Source organism: Eublepharis macularius, chromosome 3, assembly GCF_028583425.1.
Source record: "Eublepharis macularius isolate TG4126 chromosome 3, MPM_Emac_v1.0, whole genome shotgun sequence".
Classification (NCBI taxonomy): Eukaryota; Metazoa; Chordata; class Lepidosauria; order Squamata; family Eublepharidae; genus Eublepharis; species Eublepharis macularius.
The window spans coordinates 136,577,936-136,599,623 of record NC_072792.1 but is presented as its reverse complement, the minus strand read 5'-3'; the positions used below and the strand labels follow the sequence as shown (position 1 = coordinate 136,599,623).

The 21,688-nt window shown below is 45.5% G+C and overlaps 1 protein-coding gene across 3 annotated transcripts in view; it reads right to left on the bottom strand.

The window, feature by feature from the left end:
* The window catches only part of CD47 (CD47 molecule), a 61,014-nt gene extending 48,857 nt beyond the window's left edge, over positions 1-12,157 (bottom strand). For all 3 annotated transcript variants that reach the window (XM_054974842.1, XM_054974843.1, XM_054974844.1), the window contains exons 1-2: positions 11,575-12,157; positions 8,717-9,073 (exon numbers count right to left, since the gene is read on the bottom strand). In XM_054974842.1, the coding sequence (XP_054830817.1) occupies positions 8,717-9,073; positions 11,575-12,157 (940 nt within the window). The remainder of the gene's footprint in view (positions 1-8,716; positions 9,074-11,574) is intronic.
* Positions 12,158-21,688: the final 9,531 nt, after the last annotated feature.

The window sequence follows — 21,688 nt, the reverse complement described above, 5'->3', positions numbered from 1 at the left end:
GCACAGGGGCCCAGTTAATACTGGGGCCCTGGCATGGGGGGGAAGAGGCCTTCTGTTTTGCAGCCACACCATTTTCCCCAGATGAACCAGCCACCAGAAGGTGGAATTATTAGGGGCAATCCAAACCCTACTCATTACAAAACATAGTATGTAGCCTGAGCCTTCGTTTATCACTCTCTAGTTTATTATCCTCCTAGACCGCAATGACCTTTTACCAACATTGTACAATAGCTGCTTCTGTCCTCTGTAAAACCAAAATCAAGGCTGTATTACTGAAATCAACCAGTTTTATACTGCATTTCAAGACGCACCTTCTCTGGAGTCCAAGTATGGTTCAAAATGAATACAATTACGAACTACCACCATGCTGTGTTATGCAATTCGTGGAATCAGGATCTGACATGCCGTTATAACAAAATCTACAACTTCAGTTCTGTGTATAGTAACAATTACCTCAACAGGTAGAAAGAATAGTCCTGCCATTGAAGTCATTTTTATTGACTAATATCTCCCAATGGCAACAGGGGAAAAATGATGAAGAAAGTGTGGGGAGAAGGGGAAAGCTTACACAGTCAAACCTCTTTAACAGAGATGCACAATTTTGAAGCTATGGGGGGGAAAACATTTTCCCCTCGAGAAAAAAAAATGGGGGAAAGAATGAAATAAATGCAATATGTTCTTATCAAACCTAAACATATTTACTATTTTAACAACATAAAATACATACTGTATAGTCTATTTAAAATATAAAATTGTACTATTTGGCATACTAATGGAATTTAGAACTATGCCTTTAGTTTCTATAAGTGAAATTTAAGAGAGAGACAGCTGCAAATAGCTGCACCACATCTTTTTAGCTTTTTCCAATTGAAAGGCAGGAAAAATATAAATTAAAATAGAAAACGTGAATTTTGTAGTAAGTAAAAGTATATTATTTGGACAGAAAAGTCTCCTACAGTCTCAGTGAAGTTTCCTTGGCTCCAAGTCAGACCATTTATAGATCTAGACATCTCCTCTGATCATGTAGCTAATTTTTCTATGTGATTAATGCCCTGCACTCCACAGGAGCTTTTGCTACTAGGTGTGTGCACCCCAAAAATCCAGGAAATCTGGATATGGGTTTCAGGGATCCCCCCAAAAATCCAAGATTCTTTAAATCCAGGAAAGATTCTCTCATCTAGTTAAGACAGATCAGAGAACCCCATATTTATTTGGCCATTATTCCCTGCAAGGAAAACTATCTGGGAGTTATCTCAGGGACGGGGGCGGGGCGGGATTTTTCAAGCAAATGCTACCAAATTGACAGGGAACCTACTCCTGACTGTCTTCTAGTTTCAGGAAGATTAGATCCCAGCATCCAATTATATGGCCACGAGGAAAGTGCCCCCAGCCACTCTCCATTATCCCCTATGGGTATAACTATCTGGAGGATATCCGGGGTTGGGGGCGGGGTTGGGCATTTTTCAAGCAAACTCCACCAAACCTGCAGGAAATCTACTCCTGACTGTCCTCTAAAACCCACCCAAATTTCAGGAAGATTGGACCCAATTCTATGGGCTCTAAGCAAGGTGACCCCAGTCACTCTCCACTGTTTCCTATGGAGAATACATTTCCAAGCAAGCTCTCAGACAGAAACACACACAGGGTGGCCAAAGGCCGACTGCCAAAAGCAAGAGGAAGCCCAACAGAACCAAACTGAAGCAACAGAATGGGTAGAATCCCCCAGAACCAAAGTGATTCAAGGGGACCAACATCAAACCAGAGAATGATGTCAAAACAGAGAATTCCACTCAAACCAAACTGAAGCAAAGGACACTGTTGCAACTTAGGCCAACTGAACCAGTGTCACTCACAGAATTCAGGCAGACAAGGAGAGCTCCTGCACAGATTGGCCAATTACTCCACACTCCCTGCCTCACTCTCCCTCCCTTCCCTCTTGGAAAAAAAGCAGACGTCCACAAAGGAGCCAGCTAGAGACTGAAGCCATGTTTCCCAGATTTATCCAAGGGTCTGGATCTGGGATTCTCCGATTTCATTCAAGAAAGCCGGATTTAGCTGGATCTGCAAAACTCCAGCTTTCCCCCCAAATCTCAGATTGCACACTCCTACTCACTACCATTTTAAGACTCCTTTTTCATAAAGCAGTTGGTATTCATTATTTTAATTGTCCTTTTCTGTATCTTTTCTAGACCTGTTTTCCATCTCGAGGTGAAGAAACCAGAATTGTGTAATTTTCTAAATGGGAGCTTCTTACTTAAAGCGCCTGTCCAGAATGGGAAGGGGTGTGTGGGTTTGAGTCCTGCTGCACTAAAAGTGAAGACATCCACCATCAGGCTCTGGGCCACCCACATGTCCTTGTGGTGGAAAGACATATCGGTCTGTCTGTAACAGTAGAGAAGATCTACAGGCAAGTAAAAGGGTGGGGGATTTTCTACCTCTTTCCCATGGCCTCGCGGGTGGCAGGCTTCGCTCACGGCCCCCACATCTATCCAGTGGGCTCTGCTGGTGAACATAGCATTTGTGGAGGGGGACCCTTCTGCCCCGTCATGCCAAACGCATTGGAAGAGGTGGGGTCCAAAGATGGCCACTGTTTCTCTATTGCACAGGCACCTTTGGGCCTACATTTGGTGTCATGGATCAGGGAAGGTAACGGTATAATCGATTGTTTGGTGTGGCTGGTTCCGCATACATTGTTATGTCTTTAATGTGATATGATGCCCTGCTGTCCCCTTCGGGGGGGGGCTTTGTTTCTCCCTCCCCAAGACGGGGGAGGGCATCCTCCACCACTGCCATGTCTGGCCAGTGGGTTCTGTTGGCAGCAGCCTCCTATCCTCAATGAGAGGAGCAGGTAATAATTCAGCCATGTTGCCCTGCATTGTCTCTTTGGGGGGGAGGCGCTTGATCTCCCCATCCCCGGCCCTTGGGAAGGCACCAATCCTTGCCACCATGTCTGGCTGGTGGGTTTTGCAGATGATCGGTGCCCAGAGGTCTTATTTTGTGCAACCTGTTCCTCCTGTGAGGGTGTGAGCGGCACCCACCAGCACCACCATGTCCGGACAGTGGGTTCCACTGAACTGTGCCAACCCACACCCCGCTCCTCAGCATGAGGGGCAGGCATCACCATCTATACCTGCCGCTTACCCAAGTAATGGCATCAATAGCCATTCAATACCACGACCATGTCTGATTCCACATGATATTAATTTGAATACCACGTCCGACTAGCGGGTTCTGCAAGGTGCTTCCTCTCCTCAACGTGAGTGGTGGGCATGAGAATGGTGGGCTGCCCAGCTGTCCCCATCCCCATCCCCATCCCCATCCAGCTTTGAGCACGCTGTCCCTTGTGGGAAGGTGTGCAGGGCCCCCACCAGTGCCACCCTGTCCAGCTGGAGGGCATTTCTGGTGGCCTCCGATCCTCTACACGAGGAGCGAGCACCTATTGCTGCGTTACTGTGCTGTCCCCTTCCGGGGGACCTGTTCATTCCCCCTGAGCCAGGGGAGGGCATCCTCAGCCACAACCACGACCAGCTGGTGGGTGATGTCATTGTGTAACATTTACTTTGTATTATGTAATAGGTAATATGTGATATGTAATATGTTATCCCTAAACCTATCTGAACCTACTATATCTATAGCTATACCTACATTTTACCCAGTACCGATATAACGATAAAGAGTGAACTTTGTGTCTATATCTACATATTACCCCTTATCGATATACCAATGAAGAGTGAACTTTGTGCCTACACCTACGTATTATACCTTACCGATATACCGATGAAGACTGTACCATATTCCTATAACCACATATTATCCCTTACCAATATACCAATGAAGAGTGAATTTTGTGCCTATACCAATATACCGATGAAGACTGTACCATGTTTCTATAACCACGTGTCATACCTCAGGTGGGGTCCCTTGGGAAGGCCTAGAGTACCCTCCCAACCCTTCTGACCAACATAGCTTGGCCAATAAACAGGCATGAGGACCCAGCAGAGTAACAACAAACAAAAGGATTTATTTACAAGGAGGTCAGGCCTACTCCCACTGCTAACAGGCTTCTAAGGCCTTGCTAGGCCTTCCTGGCACAGCCAGTTTGGTATTACCCCTTACCGATATTCCAATGAAGAGTGAACTTTGTGCCTATACCTATGTATTACCCCTTACCGATATACTGATGAAGATTGTACCATGTGCCTAAACCTATGCCTATTAACCCTTACCATGCCAATTGAGAAGTGTGTGTGTATATATATATATATATATATATATATATATATATATATATATATATATATATATATATATATATATATTATGACACCAATGTACATACTGATCAATGTCAACACCATGGCCAATCGGTGTGTTTTGTTGGCAGCCCCCACTCCTCAGTGAAGGTCCATCGGTAGGTCTCTACTGTGTGCTGCGGGAGGTTACAGGGCCCCCTTACAATACTGGCACCAATCCGCTGTGTTGCCCTGCTTTCTCATTCTGGGGGGAATTAGCCTCTCCTTTCCCTACCCCGGCAGAGGACATCCTCTGCTGGCGTCGCAAAATGTGGCCGGTGGGTTCTGTCGACAGCAGCTTCTGCTCCTCAATGGAGGGGCGGGCATCAACTCAGCTGCAATGCCTGCTGTCTCCTTCGGGGAACTTGTTTTGTGCACCATGTCCCACCTGGGAAGGCATAGGGGTATCTCCCAGCTCCTATTCCAGGGGGAATGGGTCTCTTCCTCCCTGACCAGGGAGAGGGCATCCGCCGCCGCCACCAACAGGTGTGTTTGGTCGGCGGCAACTACCGCTCCTCAACGTGAAGGGAGGGCCTCAGTTCGTCAGACTGCCCCACTGCCTCATTCAGGTGGCTCATTTTGTGCACTCCATCCCTCTGGGGAGGGCATATCCCGGCTCCACTGTGTCCATCTGAAGAGTGTTTCAGGATGCCACTGCTCCACAACACAAGGGTGGGCATGCGTTGCTGCGTTGCTCTGCTTTCCCGTTACAGGTGCACTTGGTCGCCCCCTCCCTAACCCAGGGGAGGGCATCCTCCACTGCCTCCACGGCTGACGGGTATGTTTGGTCGGCGGCAGCCTCCGCTCCTCGACACGAAGGGCGAGTCTCAGTTCGCCTGACTGCCCCACTGCCTCATTTGGGTGGCTCATTTTGTGCACACCGTCCCTCTGGGGAGGGCATCTGCCGGCTCCACTGTGTCCATCCAGAGAGTGTTTCAGGCTGCCTCTGCTCCTCGACGCAAGGGCGGGCACGTGTCGCTGCACTGCTCTGTTTTCCTGTTACGGGTCGACTTGGTCTCCCCCTCCCTGACCCGGGGGAGGGCATCTTCCGCTGCCTCCAAAGCTGATGGGTGTGTTTAGTCAGCAGCAGCCTCCACTCCTCGACATGAGGGGCAGGCACCTATCGCTGTGTTGCTCTGCTTTCCCATTCGGGGGGGAACAGGTCTCTCCCTCCCTGACCAGGAGAAGGTATCCTCTGCCGCCGCCACAGCCAATGAGTGTGTTTCGTCAGCAGCAGCCTCCACTCCTCTCAGTGGGGGCCTCGCTGTTTCTATCATGTGCTGCGGCAGATACTACCACCCCACAAAGTAATGGCATCAGTTTGCTAGACTGCCCTGCTGTCTCCATGCGGGGGGCCTTAGTCTCTCCCTCCCTGACCAGGGGGAGGGCATCTGCCACCGCCGCCACTGCCGATGGGTGTGTTTGGTTGGCGGCAGCCACTGCTCCTCAACACAATGGGCGGGCATCAGTTCTGAATGTGATGCCAGCTGCTATGGTGTCTCTTTAGGGGCAACTTGGTCTCTCCCTCCCCGGCCTGAGGGAGGGCCTCAGTCCTTGTTGCTGCATCCATCTGTTGGTAGCCTGTGCTCCTCAACGCAAAGTGCGGGCCTCAGTTTGCTGGAATGCCCCACTGCCTCATTTGGGTGGCTCATTTTGTGGGTGCGAGGAGGGATGTCGGCCACCCCCAGGGCCGTGAAACCCCAGGGGAATGAGGGGGGTGATCCTGTTCATGGAACACCACCCCTGCCTGTGAGTAGGGGGGCAGTCACTGACAGAACCCATGGGTCAGGCGTCGTGGCTGCCCCTTGGGTGCAAGGGGGGAGGTGCAGGGAACAAGTTGGGTGGTTCTGTCTGTAGACTGCCTCACTGTCCCGCGAGGAGGGAGCATCTGCCAACCAAACACACACATCTGGTGTAGAGGGCGCCCCTTGGGCACAAGGGGAGGTATTGCAGGCCACTCCTGGGGCCGTGGAACCCCTGGGGAATGAGGGGGCGGTCCTGTCCACAGACCGCCTCCCCAGCCCGCGAGGATGATGTGGCCACCAACCACACACATCTGGTATGGTGGTCGCCCCTTGGGCACAAGGGGGGCGCAAACCACCCCCAGGGCCATGGAACACCAAGGGAACGAGGGGCCATCCTATCCATAGACCGCCTTTCCGCCCAGTGAGGAGAAGCCGGCCACCGACAGAACCCACAGGCCGGGCATGGTGTCTGCCCCTTCGGTGCAAGGGGGGTGGTGTGGGGAATGAGGAGGTGGTCCTGCCCATAGACCGCCTCCCTAGCCCGCAAGGAGGGGTGGCTACGAACCAAACACATCCGGTGTGGTGGCCGCCCCTTGGGAGCAGGGAGGTGCGGGCCATCCCCGGGGTCGTGGAACCCCAGGGGAACAAGGGGGCAGTCTTGTCCATAGACCACCTCCTTGGCCCATGAGGAGGGCGACTGCCAACCAAAAACACATGTCCGGTGTGGTAGCTGACCCTTGAGCACAAGGGGGGTGGTGTGGGCCACCCCTAGGGCCATGGAACCCCAGGAGAATGAAGGGGGTGGTCCTTTCTGTTGACCACCTCCCTGGCCCACGAGGAGGGGGCAGCTGCCAATAGAACCTATGCCTGGGGGTCCATTAGTCCAGTAACTGTTGGGTGCTGCAATGCAGTCAAAGGAGCCATTGGTAGGTGGTGCCAGCTTTGGGGGTTTATAACTTGAAGATGCATATTGTGACCTTCGCAAAACTTGGAAGATGGCTGGAGGAGAACCTTCTGAAGACTCTGTGCGAGAATGGCATTTCTAAATATGAACGGGGCCATTCTAGGGGCCGGAATCTAACAAACCACAAATCGAACGAACAGGTTTGTGAAAATGGGGAGTTTGTGGTTTGTGGGTCGTCAAACGGACAAACCACGAATCTCAAAGTTCATTTTTTGGGTGGTTTGTGCCCTTCTCTAGTATAAAGATAATTACTGAGCATCTGATGGTGGAATAATAGGGGGGATGTGTTTGGAAACACTGCAAGCCAGAAAAATTATTATGGTCATTATTACTGTTTTTATTTATAGGTCGCCTAGCTCATTGAGATCCAAGGCAGATAACATACTGTAAGTGAATACAATATAATCAATAGCTAGGACATACATAGAGCAAAAATACAATATAGTCAATAGTTAGGACATCCAATGAACAGACAGAATACGATATGGTAGCAGAAAACTAGCATAAAGCCAAACACATAGATGAATTTTTTCTTAATTAAAGTGTAGGTAATTATTGTGGTACCTTTAGCAACATTGAACTACCCAGTAGGAGCATATCTACATCAGCAGACAGTACTCAATATCATAGTCTATAGTCCCTGTCCCTTACCAAGTATCTCTTCGAGCTATTTTTTATGACAGGCCCCTATAATCTGGGTAGAAAGCCCTCCTTAATAATTCAGTCTTACATAGTTTGTGGAAAGCCAGGAGACTGGGAGCTTTCCTGACTTCCTCAGGCAGGCCATTTCACAAAGTGGGGCTACCACAGAGAAAGCATGTGTACTGGCTGCCGTTATTTAGCCCAACTACACAGTCGTATCTGCAGAAGGCTCTGTTCAGATGAGTGAAGCTGTCATGGTGGTACATAGGCAGTTTTGCAAATATGAGGGGCCTAGGCCATGGAGGGCTTTGCATGTAATAGTCATGACCTTGAATTGAGCCCAGTAACTGAAGGGTAGCCAAAGGAGTGACTGCAGAATGAGAGTGATACGCATGCTCTGCCTAGCTCCTGGAAGTAAATAAGCCACAGTGTTTTTACACCAACTGGAGTATCCGAGTTGACTCTGAGGGGAGACCTACGTAGAGTAAATTACAGTAGACAAGTCTCGCTGTTACCATGGCATGAATCCAGGTGGCCAGATTAGCAATGTCGAGGTAGGGGGCCATGGTCCAGGCTAGTCCGTTGGAAGAAGGCCTTTTTTGCTGCTGCATTTACTTGTTTCTTTAGTGGCAGCGCTGGTTCCAATATAAACCCTACGCTTTTCACTGAGTCAGTCAAATGCGCTTCCACACAAAGCAGGGGTAAACTTTAAAACATAATATGAGCACAACGTTATCAGGATGCTTCCCAAAAAAGCCCTCCGTTTTTGAAGCCATAGTGGCGGGGGGGTGGGAATCTCCATGTGGAGGCAGAGCAGGTGGGAACAGGTTTTTTTGTATCATGCTGAGATTTGAATCAGGAGGAAGCAAAGACACTTATGATGTACTGAGGCTCCCCACTAAATTCTCCGCTACATTCATGAGAACAGTAAGAGTTAATGGAAAAGTGCAAATTATTACTGGGTACTGAATCAAGACAAAATTTGTGGCCCTTGACTCAAAATCATTTATGGAGTACACTTTAAAAGCAGCAGTCCCAGTATTTAATACAGAAGAATGAGACCAATAACTTACCTTTTACATGTTTAAGTTCAAATGTAGTTACTCCTTCTCGATTTGATTCTGTTACTTCACAGCTGTAGTTTCCTGGAATTGCCTCTTCCTTTGATAGAGAGAGTGAAGCAATGCCCATGGTGAGCTTTGGCAAACACGCAAGTTCTGCAGACTGAAAAGTGCTGTTTTTGACAGTTAACGGTGGTTGTTCATATCCACTAAAAGCAAAAAAATAGCTTCCGCCAAGTTTCCACTTTACAAACATATCTCGAGTCCTGTTTTTTAATAGGTTAGTTATTATGCAAGGTAAGATGACACTTGAATTACAATGGTCTACTACAACACTTGTGAAGTTTTGAAACAGCAACTGAGCAGAACCTGGAAAAAGAAAGAGAAATGTTACTAATTATCTTTATTTAAATCTGTGAGTAAAGGAAAGCTATACTTCCAAGTTTAGAATTTTTTTTAACTGTCTACGGAGGACTATTCCATCCCCAGCCCTGCAGGACCCATTGAAGAATGATACTTTATGACTTGTTTTTCTGTGTGCTGATACAGTGAAAACCTCGGACTGAAGACTGTATTTATTATCCCCTCAGTGGATTTGCCTCTGAAGAACATCAAGTAGCAATAGCAGAAAGAGAGGCCAAAGCCAGCTATTCAGGTTATTTGCAATTCTTATGTTTGTGTATCAGCTTGCATTGATTTGTTGCAATAGCTTTTGTGGCTTTTTGATTGTCGTTAACCACATTGCTGTTCAGTGTATTCAGCAAAAAGACAGGAAATAACTATTCCAAAATTTAAAAGTAAATTAAAACTGCTTTGAGCAAATATTGTTAAGCCATCTTCAGTATGCCAGTGAGGTGAGATCTAAACAAATAATTTTTTAACATTCCCTGCTTAGTGAAATCAGCCAATATAAGCTATCCTATTTTAAAAATATTTACATTTTAGAGGGTTAAAGTTCACAGCATTTATTAGCTTATTTGTACTTCCTGGGCTTTGTAGGATAGAGTGCTCTAAGAGCCCCTTAAAAGCAACAATGAACAATTGAGCCCCTGATTTCTAGTACACTAACCCAGGCCCTTGCCTAGTCCCCTAATGTTTTAATTCCCCAAGACAAAATAATTTTCAAACCAACTATCTTTCCTCTTTCCACTTTCCTATCCCTAAACTTCTCTCTATTGATGTGAAAATGTACAATTCAATTAACAGTACTGAAAGCTCCTAAAAACTACTACTTGATCAATAGAATCCTGTCGATCCTAGCTCATATTTTTAGCTCATATCTGCTTAGCAGATACCATAGTTACAATGCAACCCTATACAGAATTACTCCTAACAAAAGTAACAGCTTTAGACTATCCTGCATAAAATTGTACTGTTATTTTTGCCACATACTTATAAGATCATCTTCACAACTCCAGCTTACCGGGCCCTCACCTGCAGGGTGGTGGCAACCAGAGAGCTTGTTTAGTAGCAGTACCTCACCGGTATGGCATGCCCTCTTGAGGCTCACCTGTTGCCTAACCTACTCTCTTTTTAAGCATCAGGCCAAAACATTTATTTTTAACCCAGGCTTTTACAATCTGCTTTCAACCTAAAGATATTATGAGGACAATTTAGGCTGCCACGTTTAATGCTTCTGGCTGTATTGGCTGGTTTTAACGGATGATAGTTTCAATGATTTTACATTTTTATAATTTATCTTTTTTTAGCAACCTCACACAGGTCTTATAAGTCTATTAAATAAATAAAATACAGAGCATTTTGTGGCAGTAACAACACAATAAACACATAGTAAAGAACATTATCTCTAACGCAGTGACACAATTTGAAGATGTCCCCCCCCTTCCATTTGTCACATACCAGGGCTTGAATGCACTATATGATCCCACCCCATCACTGGAGACCGCTTGCAAGACCAATGTGGATTATTCAAGCCTGTCTGCTGGCATGGAAAAGTCCCAGAAGAAAGCTGCCTTTTTTCTAAGTGGGATGCCGCTCCCACTTTGTTCTAGCAGCATTGAGATCATAAGTTGCTGGGAACACGTGTCCCAAAGTAAAACACACACACTGACCACCCAACAACAGCCAAACAGATGAATTACACACTATCATAATTGTTTAGGTGGGTTCTTGAACGGGAAACAGCCACCACCAGTAACCATTAGCTGAGAAGAGGCAAGTTTGCTATAAAACCAACCACCAGCCATCACACGGCTTCACAAGGCAAGCAGGAGCATGTGAGCGAGGAAGAGCCAAGCCCTATACCGAAAACGCCTCCCGTGTGTCTCCAGGCATGGCGCTGCCAGAGCCAAATCCTCACCTCCCAGTCCCACACAAGCCTGCTGTCACTTCTGCCACTGTAAACTCACAACAGCAGGGATGCCGAAGCGAAGCTTATGGAAAGCATCAGGCATCGGAGAGGAAGCCAATCCCAGCGCGCATCACCCGCCGCCTGCCTAAAATGGGTTTGCTCGAAGGGATGGGGAGGGGAGCAGCACCAGGCAGTCCGCCCGTCATTGCGCACTTTGGTGGGACGAGCAGCCCTCCGGCTCGCTAGGGCAGGCGGCGCTGTCGCCGCTTCGGGGCTTTCCCCCTCTGCGTGTTTCGAACTGCCTCGACCCCAGATGGCCGCTCAGGCCCCAAGCAGGGCACCCCGAGACCTCAGAAGGCCTCTAGCTACGGGGTGGCGGGCGGCGGGGAGGGAGGGAGACGTCCTGGGCTGTCAATCGCGCCTGCCAGGTCTCCTCACAACAATCCGCTCGCGTTTGGACTGGCGGAGAGGCGCCGGGAGGGACTGGGGAGGGGGTTAGGGCGACCTCGGAGGGCGACCGCTGCGAGGGCGGGAGGGGGAGGGGGAGGCACGAACTCACCGACGCCCAAGGTGCCCAGCAGCACCCACCAGACTCTCAGCGCCCGCATGTCCGAGCCGGGGGTGGGGGAGCCGCTCTCCGCCGCGCTGAGCCTCGCACTCCGAAGGACGGCGGGGTGGGGGCAGCGGAGCCGGAGCGCGGAACCGGAGCCGCCCAACCCGCAGCCTGACAACGAGCTTCCACTGCTGCTCCCTCCAGCCGCAGCGAGCGGGGCGGGGCCACACCCGGCTTTCGCTTTCGCTCTACGCCACGGGAGGGGAGGGCGTGGGCGGACGAAGGCCTCCGCAAAGCCGCTCCGGGCAACGGCGGCGGTCGCTGCTGCGGGCTTCGAGAGGGAGGAGGAGGGAGCGGCGGCAGTTAGTCGAGAGGGCCGAGGAACTACGGCACCGTTCGGTTGGGTGGCTACTGCGTACCGGACCCTGCTCGGACCGTGGGACTGTGGAGCTTCGCCGGAGAGATCGCAGTCGGGGCGCGCGCTGCCTCTCCTCCGGGGGAGAGGGGAAGAAGAAGGGCGCGAGGACCGCAGCGCCCAAGGAGACCTTTCGCGGCGGGCAAACGCCAGAGAGTTTGCGCCGTCGGGCATCTCTCTTCACCTGTTGTGTCTTGGGGCGGGGGGGGGGGAGTAGTGCAGGGGTCGGAGCGCTGAGTTTGAAGGAAACTATCATCACCATCACCATCATTTGTGTCTTCTCAAGGAGGTTTGGGTAGCTTCGAGCGAAGCACGGTCTGAGTCTAACTTGCTGCGTGAGGATGTTGTGACCATAAATAAAGGGGCAGTACGGATTGCAAGAATTGTATAGAAATCAAAATAAGACCGCCTGTGTCGCTTCGACGCCCTTCCGTCGTCCGGCTCTGTGCCGTTTAATACTGCGCAGAAGTTGGACGGAAACAACAGAGCCGTCCTTCCTTTCACAGCTTATACAGCGCTCCTCAGATCTGTCTCCCTTCGCTCTGCTTGATGCCGTGTGCTGTCATCTTTCATAAAGTTTTAATAAATTGTGCTTTTGAAATTATTGAAGTAAAGTTAATGCATATCTTTCTGGAGACGTCAAATCCAGATTGATTTGGAGGATCTGACATCAGGGTAATGTTTTAATTCACTTTCATGGCTTTGAAAGATTAGTTACATTTTTATAACACAGAAACACCGTCTTCAATACGCTAGAGAAGACTGGGCTGGGTGCCACACACAGGCAGAGCGGGACTGCCAGACTTCTTCCCCATGCTAGAGACTCCATTCGGCTCCAGTAATGTGAAGGATGCTTGGACTTGCTCCCATCCAGGCCCAGGAACAGAATGTTCATTTGAGCCCTTCACCCTTTTTCTTCTTACTGCATCCTGTATTAATATGTTTTTTTTCTTGGGGGAAAACATCTGGATATGCATATTATATTTTCCAAAAAATCTATATTACAACATCACCATGATTGTAACAATGTATATCTTAAAATGGAAAGGCAAAGGGCAAAGGGACAAGGCAAATCCTTGTTGATGCTTCATTAACTAAATATAAGCAAATACCAGGTTTACATATAAAGGCAATGCATTCTTTACTGGCTTACCTTGATGCCAGATGAGACATTATTTTACAGTGATCCCAAATCCTGCCATTTTCCCTTTCATCTCTTTTTTTATTGTGCTGCCTTGAGGCAAAATTTTGTGGAACTTGAAAGCCTGCATGCTGTTCTGTGTCTTTTATGATAAGTTGCAGTATATGTATTGCCCACTTTTCCCCAATTTGGGTAATTTTGCAAGTTATATTGTTCTCTTTTTCTGTGCAGTAAATTTAGATAAGAGATTACCAAAACCCGTTTCCCTTAGAAGTTCCCAACAGCCTTGTTGACTGACATTTTTAATCAGTTGTAACAGTTTGGAGAAAGTTCATTATCCTTCATAATTAGAAATGGGCAGATTTAGTCAAAAGAGGGAAAGCGATGGATGGAGTTTATTGCTGCACAACATCTATAGAACAAAAGACCACGTACCAGCTACTGCAGCAACACAGGTCTAGGAGTTCAATGGGTACAACAAGGGCTTCTTGAGAGGTCTGCTTGATCTGTTGCCCAAGGAAAACTTCCACTGTGAGGAAAGGTCATATCAACAAAGTAGGGCAGTCCAAAGTCCTACATGGCTTGGGGGCAGCATATCTGAAGGACAATCTTTCCCATATGATCCTACCCATCCACTCTGGTCATCTTCAGAAGTCCTGCTTCAGTTTCCCCTCCCATCTGAGGCTGGATGGGTGGCAACCTGAGAAAGGACTTCTCAGTTGTGGCACCAAAACTTTGGATCTCCATGTATTGTTGTTTTCCACTAGTGTGTGTGCACGTGCACACGCATGCACCATCAGGAACTTATTGGCCCTCCCTGGTTTTAGTGTTTATAGGTATTTATTGAATTATATATTTCAGTTTAAATGTTATTTTAAAATAGAAATGTTTTAATGTTTTGATGTTCCCTGCCTTAGGGACCACAGCTGAGTGGAAAGGTGGCCTAGAAACGTTTTAAATTAGTTAGTAAATTAAATTAAATACAAAATCTGTCATATTACTAGGGCTTTTCTGTTACTGCTCTGTGTCATGATGGGGTCTCGCTGCAGACTGATATATAGGCCACAGTAATTTGCCTTGTGGCCTACGTACTTTGCTGACTACTAAATTTAGTAGCTTTATAATGCCATCCTAAGCAGGCTTATACCCTTCTAAAACCATTGATTCAGTGCAATCTGGGGTAACTATAAACAGGATTGCACTCTGAGAAAATCTAATGCCACTGACATTTTTGTTTCTAAGGTGTGTTCATTATTGCTTCTTGGTAGAGACTGGGAAGTTGGTTCAGTCACCTTCTAGCCAGGCCATGAGCCAGGGTAGAAGTAAGTCAATGACTTAATGGGCCATATGTTGATTACATTTGCAGGTCAAGTAACAGAATCATTGTCCATTGACAAAAGTGACCCAGTATATATAATGTGCTAGGAAGACAAAAAAATGGAATAACTCTTGAACTTGGAGTTTTAACTGACCAGTTTTACTGCCTTGAAGAATCAATCTGATCATTTCAGACACTGAACTATATTTTGGATGGGGGTGGTCCCTCCATGTGTGCTGACTGGAGCAATTTCCTCATGTCTCCTAAAAGGCCTGCTCCTATCACATGGAGAATCTCCCTTTTTATTTTACTTATTTGTGACTCATGGAAGCTCATACCCTACCACAAATTTTGTTAGTCTTATAGGTGCTATTAGACTTTTGCTCTTTTTAATTTGTCTTTAAAGTATACATCCTACCACCCAACCTAAAAGGTTCCCAAGGTAGCTAAAAATAAATATTCAGATTATAAGTAATAATAAATATACTACCAAAAGTTATCAATAACCTTTTAATTTTGCAAAATAATGGCTGTACATAATCACCACGTACAAGGCAAGCTAGTTTAAAATATTACATGTTAAATAAGAGGAACAGGAGGCTAAAAATGTTAAAGAATGTGACACTAGCCCACCAATGTGTGAACAAAAATGTTTCCGCTTTGCACCTAAAACTCAGCCATGTGAATAGCTGTGGGGAAAGCATTTTGCTGTAGAGATGCCACTACAAAGAAGGCTCTAGTAACCCCTTGGAAGGTAAGAGCACATAGCACTGGACATGTTTTTACTAGAAGACGCTCTGAGGCTAGCTTCAATATATAATAAATTTAAAGGACAAATGTATGAACTAGTGGGCTAATAAAACTACATGTGGACAAACTGCTTTTTGTGTTCTTATTTGGATTCCAGTCCAACTGGTTTTGCAGTTTTTAGCTTTAAGCACTACTCTGGAAAAAAAGTGGAACAACTTCTAGAAGCATCAGCAGCAGTACCAGAGTAGATACGATCGTTTTGGTATGACTGCAGCAGATAAGATCTATCAGCAATACATTTTTGTATGATTCTATCCTAAACTGAGTCATGTAATCCTTTTAAATCCTATACAATTTTATTTCAAAGAGAAATTGATTGGACCAGAAGTTGCCGGTGTAAATCCAATAAAGACTTGTGCAAACTGCCATGTATAAGCCCTTTGAAATCTAAGATGAGAAAATGTGTTTCTTGTATTTTTAGATCTATGCAGATTTAGATTTACCTAAAATATATGCAATGTTTCTAGAATGTTATCCAGAGCACATGTTATCCAGACCAGGCTTGCATAGTTATGCAAACATGCTTCAGTACTTTCTGTTCCAAGTGATTATAACAATTTTACTTCTGAGTTAAATGGCTGACACACATGCTTCATATTCCAGCTAATTCACTCACAATACTGTCTTAGTATGTGGCAACTCAGAGAAAACCTAGATCACACAGACTTTTAGCTGCTTCAGGCCATGCTGAACTAATAATGTACATGTGTTTCACAGACTGAATTCCACCCACAATGAACCAATTGACTTCTCAGTGGAAGAAATAGTAAGAAATTAACAAGAGCTGCCATTTTCTCACAGATGCTATGACTAAGATGGTTATGTGAATTGTCCCTTTAAAGTGCTGGCATGTTCCACTTAGCAGCTTAGTGTGAATGTATTTTACGTGCCACTCAGACTTCCATTTTGGAAAAGTACTTGGGCTCCATAACTGATGATTTCAAGAAAACAGCACTCCAACATCTGATAGTTCTGCATTATAATCAAATAATACTCAAATAAATACAAGAATCTGTTATATTTATAGTACAAAGTTCAGGAAGTTGCCTTTAATGAAGTATTACGTGAAGTCCTGAGAATGATTATAGAGCTGTGTGGCTGTATAGTTCAGTCATGTTAATTTTTCATTATTCTAACAAATTCAGAAAATTCTGTGTAGCTATACACTCAAGGCAATTTGTCCTACCAGTCTGAAATTTAACATCAGGAATCAACCTGGAGAGCCAATATATGGCCAGATTTCAGGAAAATATGGTATAAAATGTGTTGTAGAATTTTTTGAAAATCATTTTGATCGTAAAAGTTCATATACTTGTGATCAATACTCAAAACTACTATATACAAATAGTCCAGTCTTGCCAAAACTAGTTTGTTGAAAATCTGTTGCATTTTAATAAAATTATGAAGGTTTAAAAAAAAAAGATTCTAAAATTAAAAACTCTTCAGTTTGGATACTGACAGTGAACTTGTAGGGACACTTTCCTGGGAGTAAGCCCCATTTCATCTGAGTAAGATTCTCACATTCTTCTGTCCACTCCACCTGCCACACAAATGGAAATTGCAAGTTTAGGCTGCAGCCTTAACACATGCACCATAGTAGAACAGACTTCTACAGTTGGCCAATTTGCGCACACTCCATGCAGCTGCACTTTCCCTTACTCTTTTAGTCCCAATTCTCTTCCTGTGCAGGTTGGTAATTGCAGCCATGAAGATGAAGTTGATGCTGTTCCATAAAGATTTGGTTATATGTCAAAATTAATGGCATGGAATGTTAGCTGGAAGGAATAACAATGCAATGGGGGTGGGGAATATAAGAGAACAAGCAAAAGGATAGCTACATGGAACCTCAGTAATATAAGAGCACAAAGTATCTGTGTAAGTGACAACATTTGCAACTGCAGTTAAGAAATGTTAAGTCTGGGCCAGGTAGGAGATTATTACTATCCCCACTCTCATCAGTGAATGCCTTTTTGCCCCTTGACCCTAGATTAATTACGTTTTCTGCCTGGGAAGTCATGAAGCTCTCAGACGTCTTTCAGTGGTCATGGTTCCCTACAGCAATTCCATCCAGCTGGCTGTGAAAAGGGCAGGCATTGGAATGGGAAGGCTTTGCAAGGGGGAGGACTGTCACTACACAACCAGTCTCCTTTTGGCAGTGGGAGTCAGAAAGCACTCATTTATAGCCAGCAGAAACAGAGGAAAGCTGAAAAGGAATTGAGCAATACAAGGGAGAAAATTCTCCATTCAGTCCCTGAGATAATGATTGCCTAGTAAGGGGGCACAGGCTGGATGTTTGTGGTGACATTGGACTTATGTGCAGTAACACAGTGTGCAATCTATGTTGGATAACAGTACAAGCTACCTTCGTGTGGCTGAGTCCAAAGAGCTGCAGCTGCAACACACCCACTCATATTTTTGCTGCCAAGGCAGCTCTCAAAGCACACCCACTCCCTGCTGCCTAGCACACCCACCTTTTGCTACAAGCTTCAGAAGCACATACACACAACCAGCTCCTGATGGTGCCTCTCAAAACGGATTGTTGCTTAGCAAGACAGCTGTGCTACAAATTTATACTAGAGAAATTAGTGGCCGTCTTATAAACCTGTACCAAATCTGGCACAAGCAATGGAAACCATTTCTATTAATATAAATTTGAGAGTGCAGATACCTATCTGCAATCTTGGTATTTCTAGTTAGGGCCTTCTTAAACTTTCTTTGATTGCTTGCAGTACCAACTACAGCAAATGTGCTTGCCAGTAGGGCTGCTGCTGTTCAGTGTGACAGCTGTAATTTTTAAAGGTGCTTCCACACAAATGGGCTTGTGCTTTCATACCTGCAAATCACAATTTTAGGAGAGGATTATCCTCATTACAAGATGAGAATGGAAGACAGAGCTACTATCATACCAAAACACTTGACAGTAACTCTAAAAGCCCACAAAAGGATGAACTAATTTAATGAGGTATTTTCCTGCTGCAATTCCTTGTTTGTGCCAATTATTTTCCCTAAAGAAAAAAATATTTTCCTTGGCGTGCCTATGATTCAGCTTTTTTGGTAAAGCAGACTAATATGTCCCTGGTGCCTTGTGCTAGATCTGCACCCTGCTATCAAGAGATGAGCCAAGCCAACCCCAATTCTGACATGATTGCATTTACTATGCTTGTGGAGTTCAACTGTAGTTCAACCATGCTCACCATGCATCACAAAAAAAATGCAGCTTTAAAACAGTGGCGGTGGGAGGGGATAATACAAGAGCTGGAGCAGTGAGTGTGCAGACATTCAGAAATCAAAACAGTGTAAACTTAATATGGAACCATGTTACCTTTACATGAGTCTGTGCCATACAGTAGTTTATGAGGTGCTAATAGACCAGTAACATCACTTCCTGATTTCAACTATGTCCTTGTGAAAGGAAGAAAAGACTGACTTTTCTGTGCGACTGAAGATCACTACAAAGGTCACATGTTTGGTAAATAGCAAACTGAGAATCTAGTATCAGCCAGGTTAATCATTACATTTCCGCAGTCCTTCCGCTCAAAATGTTGTTGACAAATGAAAGATAAAAGCAATAAACAATGGAAAGAAGGCAGCCAGGGTCTTTTCCTGCGCAATGTACCAGATTTCCACCCCTTTCATTTTCTGTACTTTGTTGGTAAAGGAGATTACAACAGGCAAAGTATAGCTAGTCTCACATGGATAATAATAACAGTTCATTTTTATATTGCTTTTTTAGACTGATTTGTGCCCTCTAAGGGCAGTGAACAAAGTCAGTATAATGATCCTTACAATACAGCTGGGAGCTGGGGCTGAGAGGAGTGGCTTACCCAAGGCCACCTGCTGAGCTCATGGCAGTAGTGAGATTTGAACTAGTGAAGTGCTGCATCACAGCCCAGTTACTTAACCACTACACTACACCAGGTATGTGTAACTTGTAGCCAGGCTTGGAGGGAAGAAGATGGGACATTTCCCTTTTTGAACATATCCTGTGTGAAAGGAACTTCTTTAAAGCGAAAGGCTATGAAAGAAGTAGTGCAAGAAGAATGCGGTCAAGGAAACTGTGCCACACTGTTTTATTCCTTCATATCACAAAAGTACCTAAGGGCAAGCCTTCAGCAAGAGAGAGACTTCACAAACTCTAGCAATTGATGAATGACAACTGGTGAAATTGTATTGTGTTAAGCAAGGAAGCTTTAGCTCCTGTATTAAAAATACAGAATAATGAAGTTGTCCAGGTAAGACTACTTCCTATGAACTGAATACTTACCAGATTTCCTTGGAAAGGCTTTCAAAGTTGAAATCCAAGAACTGCTGAGCAGTTGGGTTTTTTTGTTGCTGTTGCTGTTTTTAAGAAAAAGAATGTGCTGGATTCCTTTTACACATGGTTTTGGTTCCTGTTAGTAGTTCTTCTCTGCGGTGCTTACAATATCTTGATAATAATTTTAAAGGCACATTTTTGTTTCTGACCTGAGATTCCCAAGAACCAAAGTAATTTGTTATCTGCAGGCATGATTGCATGAGTCTGAGGGGTCAGCAGCGGTGCTCCAGCAGATCACAGTCGTCTGAGATGATTTTAATTGGACAAGATTCTGCTGAAGAAAGGTTGGCAAGAGACTGGTGCCCTGCTGGTCTCATCCGCTGCCAGCTTCCTGCTTTGCTAATGCCTCACCAAGGAAGGCAATCAGAAGGCAGCTGTGCATTACTGTGTCTCAGACATTTCTTCCTTCAATGACATCTTTGAGAGCTCATAAATTACAGATGCTGCTCTTGCCCCATCATCCAGGGCTTATCATTCTACTCTTGACCTGCTTATTTGTGAGAATGTTAGCTAAGTATGGAATGATGGGTATGGGGAATAGGATGGGTATTTCTGTATATAAACAGTGTGTGAACATTATGAAACAAGTTTATTTTTGAAGAATCCCTGTTTCAGTACCTACCACTCTGTGAATACAGCCAGTATTTTTGCAAAACAATGCCCTTTGTGGCTCTCTGCCATTTACTGTTCACCATTTATAACCCAGACAAACAGAAGTTCTTAGCTTTATAGAGAGATATTGAGCAAATGACTCTATTAAAGATAGCAGCAAGGCATTCCAATGCTATGGATACAGAGTTCATGTAAAACAGATGGAGGGGAAGGGCCTGTGGATGGTGTGTGTGTGTGTGTTTACGTGTCAATTCATGCATGCCAAGGTAGAGCTAAGGGGAGATTTGCTGATTAAAATCTCTTAGTTTTTTTTCTTGATGAGTGTTGGCACCTACACCCACAGAAATCACTCCCAGCTGGTTTCTTCTCCACACAACCTTCTCTAGTCATGCATGTACTTGTAAGTGACTGTATGGATTAGTTTCTTAGTAGATTCTGCCTTCAGCAAAACATCCTTTTCTGGAGACCTTGGCATCCTGCGGCTACAATTTAAAAAAACAATATGAAACCCTGCATGTCTATACAGGCCCACACCAAAACAGCACCACTGTTACTCCTTCTGCCGTAATACTGTCAACATAATACATGACATGAAACCAGAGCATATTTCTGCTTTTCCTCTCTTGTAGCAGGAAGAGAGGTGCTTGGTTGGAGAGGCAAGAGCCAACATGCACCTCTCTGTGTTACCATCCCTCAGCCGGAACACTCATTGTTTGGAAATCTAAAGAACCTGCTATTATTCTGGATTCCAGGATATACTGAAGAAATCAAGTTCGCAAAGGGCTCAAGGAACACCACATCTTCTCAGGAGAGCTCAAACACAAGAACAAATAACGATAGTAATTTTAAAAAGGGTTTCTTCCTGGGTAGTGGAGAAAACTACTTTATGAGGAAACGTGTGGGTTCCTCATAATGCAAAAGAGATTATTAAGCACTTATATAGAGGGAGGGGAGGGAATGCTGCTAGCCTGTTGTTCAAAGCACTGGTTGCCCTGGGTCACTTTATGCTTTAGTTCTTAGGGCTCAAAAGACAACTTGTGTGCTAGTTCTTTGGTCAGAGACAGCTGACAAATTAACCAGCCTTAACTGACAGTAGTAGTGATTGTCATCATTCTGTTCCCCCGGCCCAGCTTACTAGCTATTGGAAAGAGTATAGGAAGACAACATTTTGAGCAAGGGGGGTTTGAAGGGGCTAAGTGGAGGTGGAGCAGCTGTACCCCTATTTATTAATGCCTGTGGTAGCCCAACAGCTATTTCCAGGGAAGAGTTGTATATCTCAGGCGTCCCACAGTCTCAGAGACTGTAGATGGAAGATGCAAGACTGAGGAATGGATCTTTGCCTTGTCCCCCACTTGCTTGAATCTGAGCTTTCAGCCCCAGCTTGCCAGAAACATACTGGCTTTAACTGAGCAAGGAATGTCTGGTCATGCTGGTTTACCATGCTTGGTCATTTTCTTTTTAAAGTTGTTTGGTATATTGTTTGTTGTCCTGTGATGAGGCCAGTGACTG